General features: G+C 37.1%; 2 protein-coding genes across 2 annotated transcripts in view; one reads left to right on the top strand and one right to left on the bottom strand.

Annotated features, from left to right (window-relative positions):
• The first annotated feature begins 575 nt into the window (after positions 1–575).
• LOC139689945 (uncharacterized) lies at positions 576–12,471 on the top strand. Its single transcript, XM_071587094.1, has 7 exons — positions 576–683; positions 778–916; positions 4,331–4,623; positions 4,700–4,852; positions 4,959–5,313; positions 8,267–8,395; positions 12,392–12,471. The coding sequence occupies exons 1-7, from the start codon at positions 576–578 to the stop codon at positions 12,469–12,471; spliced, it is 1,257 nt and encodes a 418-aa protein (XP_071443195.1).
• Positions 12,472–12,697: 226 nt separating this feature from the next.
• The window catches only part of LOC139689944 (retinol-binding protein pinta-like), a 28,398-nt gene continuing 21,685 nt past the window's right edge, over positions 12,698–19,410 (bottom strand). The window contains exon 7 of the mRNA XM_071587092.1: positions 12,698–12,849. Within this exon, the coding sequence (XP_071443193.1) occupies positions 12,698–12,849 (152 nt within the window). The remainder of the gene's footprint in view (positions 12,850–19,410) is intronic.

The following is a 19,410-nucleotide window of genomic DNA, read 5'->3' as shown; positions in this document are numbered from 1 at the left end:
TTTCAGTGTAGTAAGTAATGGCAGTAACCCTTTGGGTGAGTGGCTAACAAACACTTGATCATTTGCAAATCTCATAGATTTGAAGAACTCTCCATCTGATTTCACTCCAACCTCCCACCCTGCTCATTCATTCCTTCTCATTTTTTCCGCATATATATTGAAAAGAATGGGTGATAATGGTAATCCCTGTTTTACTCTCTTGCCTACAATTGCCCATTCTGACTCTCCATTTGCTATCCACACCTGGCAGTCTGAGACATGCACAGTTTTATGATGACTCTTCTATTCCTCCAGTCTAATATTATCTTATGCAAAACATCCATTAATCGTGCCCAGATGACTCGGTCAAATTCTTTCTCATAATCTTCCATGCATAAGAAGGTATTGTGTATGTAATCTATGTCAAAAACTAAAAAAACTGGCATTACCTAAATTTAGAAAAATGGGCATAATTGAATGAAAATTGAATTTTGCACATCTTTTTCTGTATTTTGGATATTAATAAAATCATGTTCATTGACTACTTTAAATATTTAGGAAATGCAAAGAATGTTATACTTGTTATTGCAAATGGCATGTCTTCAGCATCAGTGACATCAGCTAGAATTCAGGAGGCCAAATATTGGGGAAAATCCTCTCATCTTTTGTCTTTTGAAGAATTTCCTCACTATGGGTTATTGAAGGTTTGTTCAGAATGATTAAATTCTTTTCATCAGCTTAGCATCTACATGCATGCCGCATGTATCCTTGCATTTATGATTAATTGATGATTTCCAGACTTATAACAAGAACTTCATATCAGCAAATAAAGTATCTGACCACATGCCCCTCTTTTATGGAACATACAACCAATTAGATTTTCTAAATGAAAACAAGACACTTTTTACGAGTGCTCAAAAGAGCAAAAAATCTATTGGTAAGTACATCATATGTTACCATAAAGAGATTTTTTCTTTCTGACCTTCAATAACATTAAAACAGACATTGATATTTTGTTTCAAGAATGGAAATGTCTCCTTTTACAAAAAGTTATAAATGGAATTAGCCCTGGTGGCCTGCATGCCCTCTGGCACCTTTCAATGCTACCAATGATCATTGTAAATAATTTAAGATAGTCACTGACCAAAGTGATTGACACCATTTTTTAAGGGTAATTTCACAGATTTTAAAAACAAGAGGATCAAAGAAATATCACTTTGTGACTTCCAGGATTTTCTGTTTAAAATAAATGTTTGAAAATTTTTTGGCGGAATATAGTAAAATCTGGAACCACAAACTAGGATTTTAAACAGATGAGCTTGAGAAAAATACCCATAAGTTAATGCTCAAGAGCTGGAGTGAGATAGAGATATTTTGGATTGTAGAAAAATGTGCTCAAGGCTATTACCTAAAATTTTGAAAAATTCAGACTAATCAAATCAAGGAAAGATGGATTCATACTTCCCTGGAGGGGACCATGGAAAAAAGACTCCAAAAGAGAAGATGAATAGATTTCCCCAAAAACATTGCAAATGTTTCATAGGCAGCTAGGCTTTGTATAATGTATCAAAACATTCAGAAGCTGTAGTGGTCTACTTACATTGTAGACTAGACATCATAAAAGGAAGTATGTGATGTGTACGGTAGTATGTGATGGAAACAACTCCCAGCAACTGAGATGCAAATATTAAAGTAAAGGGACAACCTAGTTGAACATATGCAATGGAAAGTTACAGTCCAACAGATGCAATGAAGACAGAGTTGAGATTGTTCTCTAGCATCACTATATATGATGTAGCTATGCATTTTGGGCAATATCCAGGTTTGTTCCATATATTCTGCTCTAGAAATATCCTTATACAATTTAGGACAGGAGCAGTATGTACATATTTCCCTGATGTATGGAGTAAGGTAGTTTCCGTTAAAAACTAGAGAAGACCTGTGAAAACAAGGCAGACTGTTGCAGAGAAATCAGTACAATACCCTTCTTTTATTTGAAGACACTAGAAATGATATCAGAGACACACTTAAGAAATGGGATCTCACAAAAGCATGTCTTGTATGATCAATCAGCTAGAAGTGCTGGGCCATAGGCTATGCAGATGGGATATTCTTATATACTTATGTATGGATCTAATGGGCAAACTGTAAAATGATTCGGATGCACAATGGTGCAGTGAACAGACTTGATGAGGCATCTGTGGAGTAACTGTAGGGTTAGAGACAGCAAAAATCCCACTTGCCACCCACAGCATTTAGGGAATAATTAGTTTTACCCAAATGTATGCACTTTCATGAATCTCGTGTATTTTGTTATCAAACCCCTTCCCACATGTGACAACCATTTAATGGCTGTAGTGTGTGGTAAAATGCTATCTGCCTTCCTTTGTTCTTTGTTGTTTTCAAGCTTCTCCCTCCATCCCCCCTCTCTCTCTCTCTGTGAGGGGGGGATGCCTCATGCCATCTGCTGCTGATAGCAGTGTGTCACACTCCCTATCTGTGAATTTAGCGGCGGATACTATGAGTTGCATATCCATGCGATAGTAGAATATCCCCCTCTTACTGTTCAATTCTGCATGGCCTATCTTGCTACGGTGGAGGCCTGTAAATAGTTGTGATTCATTTTTATTCACTTTTTTGTATTAAAAATTCCTAATTTATTTAGTGAATTAACCCTTGTTCTGAATTGATTCTTCCTCCAGCATGTATACAAATGTGTATGCTATTTGACATATTTTTAATAAATATTTTCCCCTTTCCCCTTCCTCTCCTAATTCTTCCTTATCAGCTACCCTTCCCACCTGGTACTTGCACCCCCTGCCACACACCATTTTGGTGGATTGTGGGGTATTTATAGTGATGTTGATGTATCTAAATTAATATGGCTGCGATGAAGTGTTGTCCTTGGGGAAAGGGTCTATTATTACTCCTATGAAATCTGTTTTTCATCATTCCCATAGTAGAAATGACATCTATAAATCTGTTATCTGATCAATATTTAAAATCTATAAATAAGAGTCTGCAGTGTTGCTGTAATTGCTAGTAGTAACCTTTATGCACCTTTCTGTGCATATGGATGAACCCTGGCTAAAAGTCAAACTTGAGTGATGGATTTGATGACATTTGGAGATTCATCCCAAGGTAAAGTCTAAAGAAATTTCAGAAGCAAGTCTGCTGACGAACTTGCAAAAGCATGGAGTAGGCTTGAAAAAATTAGTTCAGCACATATATGAGGGATCTAAAAGAATGTATAAAATAAGTAATGAAGTCTTTCCCTTTTAATATCATAATTATTTAGTAGCTTAACATTTACATAACATCCTTTTGCATTTTATCTGCTGCTGCTATCAATCACATCTCATATCTTTGTAAAAGTATACTCCATGTATTACCTTTGATGAATTGTATCCTTATGTCTATGCTGGTATTGTTTACAAGTGGTAATATTTTAGTCTCATAGAAAGTCGTGTTTACCCCTCCTATCCCAATCCCATTCACTTCTGCTTGTTTTTTCCACTGCTAATTATATTGCTGCCTAAATAGTGAGAATGTTCCAATTTCTCGAGAATGTTTCAGTTCTTAGTCTCATTTGGTTGTTATCATTCCTTTTCTATCTGTTGAATTAAGTCTTGCTTATCCTAGGGCTGTACTTATTTTTATCTCCATATCCAGATGGTCAATATCCTTGTCAGGTCCTTTATTTTCCCTGTAAATACTGCCAAATCATAACATGCTTCTCACTTCCCGTTTGTTCATATGGCCCTATTGTCTGTGATGTCATGAATTGCCTTCTCAAAATTTGCCTCAAAATTGTTTATTTATTCATACAAATGTATAAATTCATCTCATTTCTTTCTTTTGCTGGGAAGTGACAAGTATCTATAATCAAATCAATGACCGAGCTGACTAGTAGCAAGGCCAATTTAATTCAATGCTTTTCAAATTGAATTGAGACTGGTTTCATGGTGTCAATATTAATACTTTTATCATGGGTAAGAATTGGTTTTCAGAAACTTAACTCTTATGAAACATAAGGAAACACGATTGGCTTTGGAAGTCATATTACTGTTACTAGAGATATGAGTTTTTTTAAATGTGTAATTGTAGCATAATAAATACACTGAAAAAGTGGCAACATGATACCCAACTCTGCTACGATAACACACCATTGCTGGCACTAATGTATTTCCCTATTAATCTTAGTTTCTGTTGAAACTAGCTTATAAATTGATTCTCTGATAACTTTTAGGTTATGCAAGTTGCAATAAAACGGTTAATAATGCATAACAATATTTATGAGGTCTTTTATCATCCATTCAATAGCACCAAAATATCATGCATTTGTTCTCAGGTTTGGTGACTACAGTTAAATTGGAGAATCTTCTTTCAACATTGAATCGCTTTGGCCTTTCAAAGTGTTCTGAAAGTAACAGGTCTAACTGCCGTGATGCTTCCTGCAACATTCTTTATGGTTGCCTAGCGGTAGATATAATTATAGGAAAGACATCTGGACTTGTACAATCAGAGGACATGGGTTGTGATTGCTTTCGTGACTATGGTCATAATGAGACAGAGCAGCTGGTCAAGACACGGAAGAGAATCTATGTAAACAGGACTGAAGAATTCAAAAAGCTTGAGCCAAAAGTAGGAGTCAAAGTGTTAGGTAAAAATATCATTAAAATATTTCTATAAAGTGATGAAAATTCACTCTATTGCGCAGTGTATTCTAACCAGACTTCTTTCAGGCCTACTTTCTGAGAAGGATTTTATTGAAAAGCAGCTTGGTGGAAATTTAAGCATGCTCGGTCTGAGTAATGTTGTTGAGAAATCAATTCAAATTTTAAATATTAATCCCAATGGCTATTTTATGGTGGTAGGTTGGTGAAAAACTTTCTCACAGTGATGCTTTCATCCTTTATGAGTTGTTTCTCTGTATAATAATTATAATTCTGAAAACATTTTCATCATTGTTCCCTTAGGTATTGGTCAGTTATGATGATATTATGAGAACCATGAAAGTTGTTTCTGCACTGAGTGATTCCATCAGAGGAGCTATTTCTTTCAGAGATACTTTGCTTGTTGTTACCTCAGATATCATATCCACTCAAATATGTACTCATGGAAATATTGAAAACTGGCTTTTGAAGAAAGGTGCTAATTCTAGTACAGAGATTACAGCATCTACACACTCAACTAAAAATTGTTACAATGTGACCGGTTCTTTCAACCAATTATTATCAAACATATCAAGCAACATTCCTCATACTGATGCTGAAAATAACTGCACTGAGGACTGTGCAAACAATTACTTGGATATTCCAATATATGCATATGGTGAGTGATGATGCATGATAATCTGAACTTAAATCTACCAATTAACCCCTAAAAGCAGTGCAGTCGTTCTTTGTAGTATTTAAACAAGAATTAAAAGTCAGTGTTAAATGTGAGCTGGGTTATTTTTCAGAAGAAAGGAAGTAGACTGGAAAGATAGATAACTTATTCAGAACCTGTGTATATGTCAGAGAATACAGGTGTGGATGGTGAATAGAAATCCGGGGTAGGCGGTACTAGGTCAGATAGAAAGATAGGGATGACCATTTGTTTTTTTTCAATATGTATGCAGAGAAAATTAAAAGGGAGGTGTGGGATGACCTGGAGGGAAAGTAGGTAGGGAACTCCTTAAATCAGTTACAATTGCAGATGATCGAGTGCTTATTAGTCAGTCCACCGAAGGGTGGCAATCATTACTTACTGCATTGCAGAACTAGTGTAATAGATATGGGATGAGAGTTATTCATAAGAATATGAAGCTAATGGGATACTCAAGAAATAGGAAAGCTATGCTAAATATTTAAGTAGAGGACATTAACTAGAATTGGCAGGATAGTTCAGCTATTCGGTATGTGTATTGGAGGAGGATGAGTAGAGTAGTAGGGACATTAAAAGAACAATTAAATTAGGTAAAGAAGCATTTGCAAAGAGGCAGGAGTTAATGACTAGTACCTCATGTAAAGATGTTAAGAATTGACTGGTAAAAACTCTGATATGGAGTGTAGTGTTTATGGTTTGAAAACTTGGTCGTTTTGGTAAGAGGATAAGCATCGACTGGAGGCTTTTGTGATTTGTGTGTAGAGAAGAATAGAGGAAATAAATTGTGCAGAAAGGAAAACAAATGCTGAAGTTCTAAAAATGGCAGTGAAAGAGAGATGACTGTTGGGTGAAAGTAAGAGGAAGGCAAGACAAGAGTATGCAGTGGACAGTAATAGAGGGGAGAATGATGGGAAAGTGATCAAGAGGGAGGGAAACAATGAGCATTTTGAATGGAATTAGGGGGAGGGAATGCATGCAAAGCTAAAGAATAAATAATGATAATCAGTAGTAAGATATAAATATATTTTCTGTCATGCTAGCTAGGGCTTAGCAGTATAGTTGTATGAAGTTCAAGAGTCCATCAAGAAACCATCCCTTCCTAATCTGAATTATTGGGAAAAATTCCAAAGAAACTGCGGGAGATGCCGCAACAGTAACTTTTCACAGAGTCATCTGCTAATGTGCATTTCAATGCAACAATTTCAGAGTGTAAAAATCATTCCCGGTCAAGGTGAATGATTTTACACTCTCAAATTGTTGCATTGAATTATTAGGAATTTATAAACTCAGTTATTAGTAGTAACTAATTGTAAGGCAACCACAAAGCCATAATTTGTTGGCTGAAATAATAAAGAAATTATCGGAGAATTCTAAATGCTATTAGAGTCCAATTATATTTTAATCAACTCTGAGCTGCAGCAATTTCAGAGTGTAAAAATCATTCGCATTGACCAGAATCCAAACCAGGATCCCTCAATGCCCGGCCGAGTGCTTTAGCTAGTTAAGCAATTGAGGCGTTCTCTTACACTCCGAAATTTTTGGGGCTAATAAAGAGATATAGAACGTACTACGGCCGAATGAATGGAATGAATATAAAAACCCAAAGCCGTACTCTTAAGGGCACTAATAGGTGGAATTAAAGGAGGGGGGTTACAGGGAGCGAGAAATCTATAGCAACCACTCAATCACTCTGGTATATGTAGGCACATTGACCGTCGTGAATCGCAAACACACACGCACTCAGGGTTTATGGGACGGGAAGCCTGACGCCAGTGACCTGTCACTCAGACAAATGAAATATAAAATAAATAGTTATAACAATTACTCCCTCGCTCAGGTATTTGCAGAACAAATTGACCCTCGCAAGTTGCAAACACACACGCACTCAGGGTTTACGGGGTTGGAAACCTGATGCCAGTGACCCATCACTCAAACTAGGAAGACACTGTAAGCACAGAGCTGGTGGAGAAATAGTGCCGAAAAACCTTTTGAGGTTCCTCATATATATATATATATATATATATATATATATATATATATATATACACACACATACCAATACACTAGTATAATTACATATTAATTGGTTAAGCCAGAATTGACGCATGGCGACAATTCCAGGTATTCATTTACAGAATAGAACATATTATTTTTTAAAAGGTTAAACAGCTTTTTCTTGAAAACAGGTACTTTTGTTTCGTATTTGATTTCATGGGGAAGTTTATTGAATAACCTTAAGCCCATTGCTTTGGACCCATGAGCAGTATTGTGTGTCCTGACAAATGGTTGGTCATTGCAGGTCCTTGTATGGTGACTATGATAATTGTGGTTGGACTTGTACTGGGAAATATTACCCTTTGCATGTAAGATGACATTAAATATATATATGCAAGGTACTGGTAATAAACCAAGTCTTTTGAAGAGAGGTTTACATGGTGAATCGCAAGGAGCATTGCTCATAATACGTATAATCCTCTTTTGGATTTTGAAGATTATGCCTACATGGGCAGAGGAACCCCAGAAGAGGATACTGAAAGTAACACGAGAATAAAATTCACCATGATGATGAAGTTTTACTTTGAAACCCGGGTCGTGTGAATAAATCGTTCGTGTGGAACTACAAAGTTAGTCCTTTCATTTATTTATAATGAATCGGTTCCATAAAGTTACGCCAGAAACCATCAAAATTCACCATAGTAAATGGATAGAAGGACCTCTAAATTTACAGAATTTGCCATTTTGCAACCTTTCCCTTTGTAAATTGGCACAATTTTTGCTGATTTAAAAGGGCTTGGGAAAATTCCAGTTTTTAGGGATTCATTATAAAAGTATTTTGTGCAAATTGATTGTTGGCTAATGGAAGGTTACATTAAAAAAATGTTGTCAGTGATTTTTATGCTTCAATTTTTTACTGTAGGTTCCTACCCAGATAAAATACCAGCAGTGCAAGATCAAGCTGACTTTGGATTAAAAATAATGAAAATACTTGAAGCAAAGCATTATGAAGATATAAAGTTTGATTTGGAAACTGGAGAAATTGACTCAAGTAAGTTCATTACAATATAGATTTGATTTTATCAATGTATATATAACAAATAAACATGAAATGGACTTCCATGCAGAAGAGGTTTGTCATTAATCAGTAGTGCCTATAATGTCATTTCCCTTGAATGGGTGCAAGGTCTAAATATAATATGGAATCCAAAATCATGACATATCTATAATGTTGTTTGTGCTCCTTGCAAAACACAACCTTGATATTTGCATTAGGTTTTTGGGGGCATCGATGGTAGAGATCAATGGGAATACCATCATTCATCACCATTTCTGATAAAGTTTTTTTAGGTTCCTAGAAAGTGCATTAAATGTTAGCATGCAAAAAGAATGAAATTCAGTGTTATTCGATATGATACTTAATTTCTCTCCTCTTTAATAGGCAATGAAATCTGAAATTTTAACTCCTAATGGGAAATATAAGTCTTTTTTGCGTATTAATTGTCTTTATATTTCATCATTTGTCTAGGCAACTAATGTCTCACTCAGTGGGAGGTGGCTGCTGGAAAAGACCCACTCACCCTATTCAATGCTATATTAAACAAAATATTTGTGTTTTAAGTTCTGATTTAGGCACAAAATTTTGTCAGTTTTTCTGTAATTCTAGTAGATTTTATGGGAAGCAACCGACAGCTAAGGTCATTTGCGCCATTAGGGATGGATGAGAAAGGAAGGGTGGGGAGAAACCCAGCATCGGCATGGGCAGTAATTAATGCTAAGGTATTGTTAAGGTTAGCATGGGAAGGGCTTGAAGTGGGAATAAAAGTAGGCGGTGAGATGATTGAATAAGGTTTACAGATGATCAAGCAATAGTGAGTCAAACAGCCAAAGGATTGCAGTTATTATTGAGGTCTTTTCTGGAACAGAGTGAGAGGTAAGGGATAAGGATAAACCACAAGAAAATGAAAGTAATAAGATTTCCAAGAGGTAGGTAAGTTATGGTTAAGCGTTAAAGTAGGCAGGAATAAAATTGAGCAGATAGAGCAATTCATGTATTTGGACAGTATGGTAGAGGAAATGGAACAAGTAGTGAGAACATTAGTAAAAAAGGCATTTGTCAGAAGAGGAAAATTGATGATGGCTATACCAAGGAAAAATGCGTAGAAAAAATTAGGACAGCTTTAATATGTAAGCATAGTCCTTTATGAATGAGTGTATTTGTATTCAATTGTTTCTGGCTCAACCTTGTCGAAATTCATTTTAATGAAATTAAGAATACAGAGTAACTTTCCACTGTCCTTTATTAGCGTACAACCGGTTTCAACGCTCAAGCATCATCATCAGGTACAAAATAAATCAGTCGCAGTTCACTTATACGTATACCAATCATGAGGGAGAGGAGGGGTGGGTGAGAGAGGGGGGGACGAGGAGGAGGGGAAAGAAAATGGAGTTGCGATTGGCGTTGATGGGGAGGGGGGAGAGGGGTGTTAAGTGTCAGGACAGGTGTTTGGTTGGTTTAGAGTGGGGTGGGGTGGGGGGGTTTGTCGGGTCTATCTGTGAGGGAAAGGGCCTTGACCTTGGGCCGAAAAATTGTTTTTGAAATTTTGTTTTTGAAAAATCTGGGCCGAAAAATCTCGGCCTTCCTAAAATTCATAAAGTAAATATTCCCATGAGACCAGTGATTCCCAGTGTATCCGCCCCCACGAGAAAACTAGCCTCCCTTTTGAACTCCCTCTTCAGAGAGTTGACAAATTTCCAATCTAAGTTAGGAGTGATAAATTCCAGTGATTTCTGTGCACAGCACCCCAAGAAAGGTCCCCCGCCCTCCAAACATATCCTAGTGTCTTTTGATGTCAAAAACCTTTTCACAAATATCCCGGTTTTGGAAGCATTGGTAGTGGCGGAAAGAGTGCTGAAAAGTGCTGGGTCGGAACCACCCTTCCTCAGCCAATTCATGTCACTTTTGAGATTGTGTGTGGAACAAAATTATTTCCAATTTAACAATGATTTCTTCAAACAAGTGGATGGATTAGCCATGGGGTCCCTGTTATCACCACTACTTGCTGACTTGTACATGGACGATTTTGAAAGTAAATTATTCAACAACCCCTCAATTTGTACCAAGAATATTCATGGTTTCGATATGTAGACGGTATCTTTGCTATATGGACAGGCACTGATAGACAGTTAGATAAGTTTATGAACAACCTGAATTTCCAATGCAAAAGTATCAAGTTCACTTGTGAGAAAGAACAGAATAATCAATTAAATTTTTTAGATATCACAGTGTCGAGAAAGGGACGGGACTTTGATTTTGCAATTTTTCGGAAAAGTACCACCACAGACCAATTCATCCCCTCCAACTCCCGTCATCACATATCACATAAGCTTTCCACTTTTCATTTCCTTTTAAACAGACTGTTAGCCATCCCCCTTTCCAAAAGTAATTTTGCTAAAGAACTCAAAACGATTAAAGGTTTAGCAATGAAAAATGGTTACAAAGAAAATTTAGTTGACAAAATGCTACAAAGAAAATGTTCCTCCAAAGCGCACAATCTTTTGTTCAAACCTATTAATACGGAGGAAATAGGTTACATATGGTGCAAACTCCCATATTATGGTTTAATTTCACAGAAGTTAGCCAACCTTTTTCCTAGAGAGAAATTTCGAATAGCTTTTTATTATAATAATAATTTAAAATCATTCTTGAATAACACTAAAGACAAAATATGTACGCAAAATAAAAGTGGTGTGTATAAGTTAACTTGTGGGGACTGTGGTGCTATATATATAGGTCAAACGGGGAGGTCATTAAAGACACGGGCAGAGGAACATAAACGCTGTTCTAGAACTTGTGACCTAAAACAATCGCACTTCGCTAAACATCTATGGGAAGAAAACCATGGGAGTGATTTCAACCCAGAACTGTGACACAAGAGTGAAAAAGGAATGAGGATGGACAAGTGGGAAGAATTTGAAATCAGAAAGAACTTAAAAACGGGTCATGTGGTTAATGATTTATTGTTTGAATACCTCTCCCCAATCCTGGAAGTACCCCTTTCCCTCACAGATAGACCCGACAAACCCCCCCACCCCACCCCACTCTAAACCAACCAAACACCTGTCCTGACACTTAACACCCCTCTCCCCCCTCCCCATCAACGCCAATCGCAACTCCATTTTCTTTCCCCTCCTCCTCGTCCCCCCCTCTCTCACCCACCCCTCCTCTCCCTCATGATTGGTATATAAGTGAACTGCGACTGATTTATTTTGTACCTGATGAAACGTTTGAGCGTTGAAACCGGTTGTACGCTAATAAAGGACAGTGGAAAGTTACTTTGTATTCTTAATTTCATTGAGAGTATTTGTCTTTGATTCAAAAGTATGAGGAGAAATTGAAGGATATTGATGATGATATAGATGTGGCAGAAGATGAATAAAATAAGTTGGACAGTGAGGGAAGCAAATGCCAGGATTTTAAATTGGGAGAAAACAAGCAAAAGGGAGTAAATACTAATCAGGGACCTTCAAAAACGTATATTTTTCAAATCTAGACTATTGAAAAGAAACATTTTGAATTGTGGTGATCAATTCATCAATGGCATCAAGTCAATGGTTTGTTTGAGCTTAAATCTTGTTATGAAGTCATATTAAGTATACCTATATACACTATTGTAAGAACATGTGTTTTTTGTGTATGTATGTGCATATTCTTGGTATACAATGTAAATTTACTCTACCACGGTATAACATAATGAGTATGAACTAATAAACTCTAGGAGTTGAATTATGTTCTGGAAACTATAACTGACTAATTTTGTATTCACAATGCATTCACGCCTGGGCAAAAATGGAATTAGCGGCCAAGTAAAAAGTTTCCAATTCATATAATAATTATAATAATAATACTTTATTCATTTTGAAAGATGTTAAAACCATATTAAATGTCGTACATAAGCTTATAAAATTTTTATTTGGGAAAATATCTTTAAACATATTTCACTCAAATGTAACTCATTAAAATTGGTGATATGATGTTTTTGAACAGATATATTTCAAAAGGATATTAAGGCAGCTATGGCAGACATTGATGAAATGACGAAAGAACTGTTTAGTGAATGGATTTGAAAAGTTGTGAATCCTGAAAATTTAAGTGTATAATGACTTGAGATGTAATTTAATGGTAGGTATTCAGCATTCTATTGAAATTACATAAATTATATGGAACAATTGATATATGTATATACATATATACACAAATGGAACATTGATTTGAAATGAGCCTCCATCAAGTGCCAGCAAACACTTTGTAAGACAAAAATAATTTGTAGCTATCAACTAATAAAGGAATGATTTAATCTATTGATAACTGTCTGAAAGATCCTTCTACACCAAACAAATCTTCACGTGTTTTAGGCTTTCCAGGTCGTTTGGATTCATCTGATTTGAACTTTTCATCCTCGAGGAGCCAGTCTCTGAAGTTCTCCAATTCTTTTTTCCAATTACCTGGGAACGTAAAACATGTTCTATTAATTAAAATACATTTTTATAGCAGGCTCTTTGGGATGGTGCAATTTTTTTTCGTAGATGGATAAAGTGGAGCATTAGTTAGCTATTTCTACTGCAAAAAAGTTGGGGAATGGTTGAATATTGATTCCTCAGAAGCCATCTCAATGTGCATGTTCTCCATTTAAGTGAACAAAAGTTGATAATGTCATTCTATTAAGATAAAAAAGTTCCAACTTAATGAAGAAACATCAAGGTATTGGATTATCAAACTTAATTTTATTGCATTAACTCAAGTACTGTGCAAACTTTACTTTCAAGCATTGATATTAAGGAAAGTGGCCATAATATCCAAATATATTGACAGAAATAAAACATTTTCATCAAGGTAAGAGCACAATTTGGAAAATAAATTTGAAATTATTTTCTGGTCTTATCAATAAAAACTAACCATGAACAGTCAGTAAATGGGGAAATCATAGGCACAGTCATGTTCTTTTCAAAGTTATCCTGTGGTGGAAGAATAAATGGGTGTTTTGAAAAATCAAAGATATTAAAAATTATACTGAAAGATACATCAATGAATGCCTAGCAGAGCTTTATCCATGGCCTTTAAACTTTGGCACTTCTGATAGTTCTCTATGGCAGAAATAGTGTTAAGCATAAAATACCATAGCATTTTTAACATATATTAGGGGCAAGGTAGGTTTCTTATAGTGTACCAAGTAAGCATTAGCACTTCACAATCAAACATCCATATTACTCAGGTATTAAGAAAACTTCAGTCTTCCTTGGAAAACATTGGGTCATAAGTGAAAGTTAACATGGAGCATCATTAAGAGCAGAGGGTGCTGGAGAGTGAAAATGAGTGTTTGATGATTTGGGATAGAAACAAAGATATTCTTCCCAACAAATCCGTATGGTTTGCTCTTGACCTAGGAGGGAGTAGAGAAGGCTAAAAATAATACCTCATATCTCTAGGTACCTTTCAAGGAGGGGCAGATAACTATGGAACCTCAGTAAGCAGTATAAGATGCATAATGATGTCTTTTGATGGTGATTTCAGCAAAACATGGCTGTATGTGGTATTAGGATATATTAAGTATCTCTCTGTTATGATTTGAAGGAGAGATTTTTTTTTAAAATTGCATTTTCTATTACCAAATGTCTCATTTTACCCCTTCCATGCTAGTATTATTAGAAGGAGCTCGATGCATTAGGGTGGTGCTTATTTCCAAATTTGAAATTTTTTGGAGTTAATATGGTAAAAATGACCAATTTGGTGGGAAAATGCAGATATTTCAGTCTGATCTTAGTGTGACATAACATAGCATTTAACAGGAAACCTCCAAGCACCTATTCACCTGCCTCTGCCATCACCGGCTCCCCCTCTCTCCCTTGCTCTGCACAGTAGTGTCATTTGACTCAGTAAGCATGAAAATGGGTAGGCAAGCATTGGCCCACATTATTTCGTTCCATGAAATATATTATGCATATTAGAATAACCCTCCCATGGGCTACAACCTTGACGTGGTGGAAGGGCTTGTGCCTTCGGATGACCTCTAGAGCTGTGCTGGCGGGAGTAATAATAATTGCTCCTGGTAGGGTTACCCATGCCAGTTAGGTCAAAGGTTGGGAGCCAGATGAAAGGTATTCCATGCAGTGTCTGTTCCTCAGTGAGGCGGCTGTGAAGGCATCTGACCCCAGTGGGGTGGCCATTGAGTGATGGTGTCACGTCAAAAACACTATTGAGGAAGCTATGGGAAACCACCTCAATTATCATTCCCAAGATCAAAATGATGGACACTAAAGAGAATATGAGTCCTGGCAACTACTGGACTCGGCTCAATCGGCCGTGTGTCGCGCCCGGCAGCGGGAGAGGCAAGGCTTCCGCAGTCGTCATCTCACAAAACCCTTGCAAGGGAAAACCGGGAGCAGCAGGTCAGAAGACACAGGCAGTGTCTAAATTAGAGAATATTGAGCAAGAGATGGAAAGAGGAAATATAGGTGTTTTAGGCTCATGCAAGTTGAGATGGATGAATGGAGGGGATTACTGGAGTGATCAGTATAGAATAATATACAGTGGCGGGGACAAGAGCCAACAAGGGGTTGCAATAATATTGAATAAAGAGGTAGGAAGAAGCGTAGTGAACATAGAACAAGTAATGGATAGAATATTACTAGTAAAGATAAAAGCAGAACCAACAAACTTGGTCATTATTCAGGTATATATGCCATCGAGCAATCATAAGGATGAAGAAGTAGATAGGATAAATGATCAGTTAGAGGGTAGGGTGATGGGGCAGGGGACAATGGTTTAGGTATGAGGAATAACCATGGGGAGAAAGCAATTGAGTTCTGTAGAAGATGGGGGTTGGTCTCCACCAACACTTGGTTTAGAAACCACAAAAGGCATAGGTATTCGTGGAAAATGCCAGGTGACTCAGAATGGTATCAGTTAGATTATATTCTGGTAAGGCCCAGGATTAGGAACAGTGGGATAAATTCGCACAGCTTCCTGGGAGCGAATGCGGACTCTGACCACAATTTCGTTGTTATGAAATGTAGTGTCCACTTCAAAAAGATTAGGCAGGGGTAGCGGGTTAGAAAATGGAATGTAGAAGCATTAAATGGATTGACAAGGAAGGAGTACCAGCAGGCTGCAGAGAAAATCGTGGAGGATAGTAAAGAACTGGGTATTATCAAAGAAAAATGGGAGTGTACATAGTTTAGGAAAATTTGGAAGGAAGAGTGATAAGCTTCAGGTGTAAGCTTCACTTTTAAGACTCAAATAACTCAAAAGATATCCTCAAATAGAGGTTAAACCCTTATCATGAGGCCCATGACAAGAGAAGGTTTAGAGAGTTTCCAACTGCTGCTATCTTGTATCAATTGGCTTGGTATTTGTGCAGACTCTGTAAAGCAAACTTGTTTTTCAAGTTTTTTATGTGATTACCTGGACATTTTTGAACAATGCTTTCCTAAAAAAATACTTAACTCTATGCCCACTAAAATTAAATATAATCTCTGCTATACTGGGAAATTATTAGCTCTTAGAAATGATTTACTTAGTTACCACCACTCTTACAAAACCAGTGAAAGTCTGCTCTACAAAGATGCTTACTTGAAATGCTAAAGAGATAATTATAACTCAGGTGTGCAACAAATAAAGCCCATAAGGATTTTATATTGAATGCAAAAAATAAATGAAGAAGTTGGTCATGGTAGGGAAAAGAAAATCCTTCTTTTACACCAGATACTGAAAATAATTTTTCTTCAAAGCTGTTGAAGACAATTTCTTCTCTTGAAACTTAGACGCTGCCAATATTTGCAATATGCTGCAAAACCTTCCTCCAAATACTTTAAATTTTAAATGGGATTTTTTTACTCCATTTGATATTATATTGATTGTTAAAAAATTTCAAAAATCCACCAATAAGGATATTAATGGTCTATCTAATTCCCTAATAAAGGACATTATTGTGTTCATTGCGGAATCATTAGCTATGTTAGTCAACTTATGTTTTGAGACAGGAGATTTTCCAACAGCTCTAATATATTCCAAAGTGTTGTGATCTTCTTGCAGCGTGGTGACGAAACAGGATTTAGGATCTTTAGCAATTATTGAGACGACATGTTCAACTTAACGTGGGGCCGGAAGTGACGTTTAAAAAAAAACGACTTCCTACTTTTATTCTACAAAAACAAAAGCAAACACATACAAACATCGCTCAAGCCAGCCCAAAAGAGACAATGTTACCAACCTTGTACAAAACAACAGCAACTTGATTACACATATACAACACCCTCACTTAATCTAGTTGCCCCAGACATTCACATCCTTCATGCAGTTAAAATGTTTTTTCTTAGATAAACTTTTAGTTAGCATATCTGCAGGCATCTCATGTGTTGACTTAAATTTCACAAACACTTTACCATCTGTCACAGCTGTTTTTACAAAATGGAACCTTACATCTATATGCTTAGATCTTTCCTTTACATCAACACAATTGGCATTCTTAACTGCTGACTGATTGTCATTATACATGCACACAGATTCTGTGCCAAATATTTTTCTGCAATCCTGTTTCAAAATTTCCCTCAGGATTCGACACAATATAATAGCTTTCTTGGTACAAGCAGTTAGGCTGACATACTCTGCTTCCGTTGTGGATAAAGCCACACAGGATTGTTTTTTACTTTCCCATGCTACAGCCCCTTTAGCAAATTTAAAAACATACCCTGTACGAGATAGTCTATCAATCTTATCACTGGCAAAATCTGCATCAGCATAGCCCTCAAGGAACCCACCAGATTTTGAGTAGGCAAGGCGATACGTTGATGTGCCCTTTAAATATCTCAAAACCCTTTTTGCCAACTTCCAATGTTCCATATTAAAGCTATTATTAAACTTACTTAATTTTGAAACAGCAAAAGCAATGTCAGGCCTAGTACAGGTCATTGCGTACATTAAACAACCAATTAATCCTTGATAAGGTACATCAGGACATTTATCTGGATCTCCAGGAGCTACATCCAACCCAACTTCCATGGGTGTAGAGGCTGCACAAGCATCAGACATGTTAAACTTAACCAGCATGCTTTTGATGAACTCTTCCTGATTCAGTTCAATTCCCTCACTGGTTCTAGTTAACCTCATCCCTAGAATACTTTTGGCCTCTCCAAGATTTTTCAGCTCAAAATGTTTTTTTAATGATGAAACTAACTTGTTCACAGTGTCACCATTCTTACAAAACACCAAAAAATCATCCACATATACAGCTATTACACAAATATCAAGTCCAATACCCTTAACATAAATACATGATTCTGTTGTCAAATTCTTGAAACCAAGACCTTTAAAAATACTCCGACATTTGTCATACCATGCCTTGGATGCTTGTTTTAAACCATATATTGCCTTATGCAGCAAATACACCTTACTCTCCGCCCCTTCAATTACAAAACCTTCAGGCTGCTCAATGTAAATTGACTCTTTAAGATCACCATTCAAGAAGGCTGCAGTCACATCTAGATGAGTGATATTTAAATCTAGCTCCACAGACAATGCAATCAACAATCTCAAGGCAGAATAACTTACTACAGGAGAGAATGTTTCATGGTAATCAGTACCATACTCCTGGGAATAACCCTTTGCTACCAGCCTTGCCTTGAAACGCTCTATTTCCCCAGCTGCATTCACCTTTCGCTTGAAAACCCATTTACATTTTACAACTTTTTTGTTTTCAGGCAAATCAGCTAAAGAAAGGACGCCCTTCCTTGCTAAAGCTTCCCATTCTTCCTGCATGGCCTTCCTCCATTCATCCCCATTTGAAGACAAAGCTTCTTGAACAGTCTGAGGATCACAGTACAAAGACATTGGTTGATTACAGGCTGAATTAATTGATGCCAAAAATAAAACATGATCTGGAAATTCCTTTCGTATTCTATTCCTAACAGGATACCTACTTTCTCCCGGATCAATACTCTCCTCCCTCTGGCTATCATCACCTGAGCTTGAATTTTGCCCACAATAGACACGACCACTTCCTTCAGTCTCAATGTTTGAGGTATCATTATTACCCTCACTACTTGTGCTAGTGTTTTCATTAGTTTCAGCCTGATCATTTATGCTGACCTCTGTCTGGGGCTGGGAGGTGAAACACACGCCCCCCCCTAAAAGTTCAGGCAGAATAATTGTATTCCTCAATGTTTTCCCAGTTAAATGCTCTTCCCTGAAACTGTCCTCAAAAAACACTACATCCCTCGCTTTTGTTACTCGTCCAATGTTTTCAGGATTCGCCAGGAGATAACCTTTGGATTCCTCACAATATCCGACAAAGTAATACCGTTTGGATGTGGCATCTAGCTTTTTTCTCATGGCCTTGGCCACATGAGCATAGGCAATACAACCAAACACCCTCAAATGACTAAGGTCAACCTTATGACCTGTCCATCTCTCCTCAGGTAATTCATTCCCAATTCCCTTAGCTGGTACTCTATTCTTTAAATACACAGCTGTTTTACATGCTTCAACCCAATAGCTCTTAGGTAACTTGCACTCGGATAACATGCATCTAGCCCTCTCTATAATGACGCGATTTGCCCTTTCAGCTAGCCCATTCTGCTCAGGATTATATGGTATCGTTGTCTCATGTTTTATTCCCTTTGCTCTAAGCTCTTCTTGCAGAGCCCGCCCCATGTACTCACTACCATTATCCGTCCGCAAACACTTAATCCTGTTCCCCGTTTCATTTTCTACCCTAGCCTTAAAGGTTACGAAACATTCTAGGATAACATGTGTTTCCTTGCCTTTAATGAAGAAGGCAAAAATTTTTCTAGTGCAATCATCAATAAATGTGAGCATGTACAGTTCTCCCCTATTGCCAGGAGGGTCCATTGGACCACACAGGTCTGAGTGCACCAAACTCAGCTTTTCACTCACCCTTTCCGTTCTCGGTCCCACAGTGAAAGGTTTTTTAACAAGCTTTCCTTCTACACATGCCACACACGGTTGAAGAGGCTTATTACATGGATAATCCAGACCACTGGCACGCCCCC

Source organism: Hetaerina americana, unplaced genomic scaffold, assembly GCF_022747635.1.
Source record: "Hetaerina americana unplaced genomic scaffold, ioHetAmer1.1.p SCAF_29, whole genome shotgun sequence".
NCBI lineage: Eukaryota > Metazoa > Arthropoda > Insecta > Odonata > Calopterygidae > Hetaerina > Hetaerina americana.
Note: the sequence above shows the minus strand (reverse complement) of the source record. Positions and strands in the feature narration are given on the sequence as shown.

Excerpts from the sequence above, each read along its gene's own strand:
- LOC139689945 (XM_071587094.1), top strand. The coding sequence starts at position 576 with ATGTCTTCAGCATCAGTGACATCAGCTAGAATTCAGGAGGCCAAATAT. Across the intron at positions 917-4,330 it reads AAAGAGCAAAAAATCTATTG|GTTTGGTGACTACAGTTAAA; the intron begins GTAAGTACATCA and ends ATTTGTTCTCAG. Across the intron at positions 5,314-8,266 it reads TATTCCAATATATGCATATG|GTTCCTACCCAGATAAAATA; the intron begins GTGAGTGATGAT and ends TTTTTACTGTAG.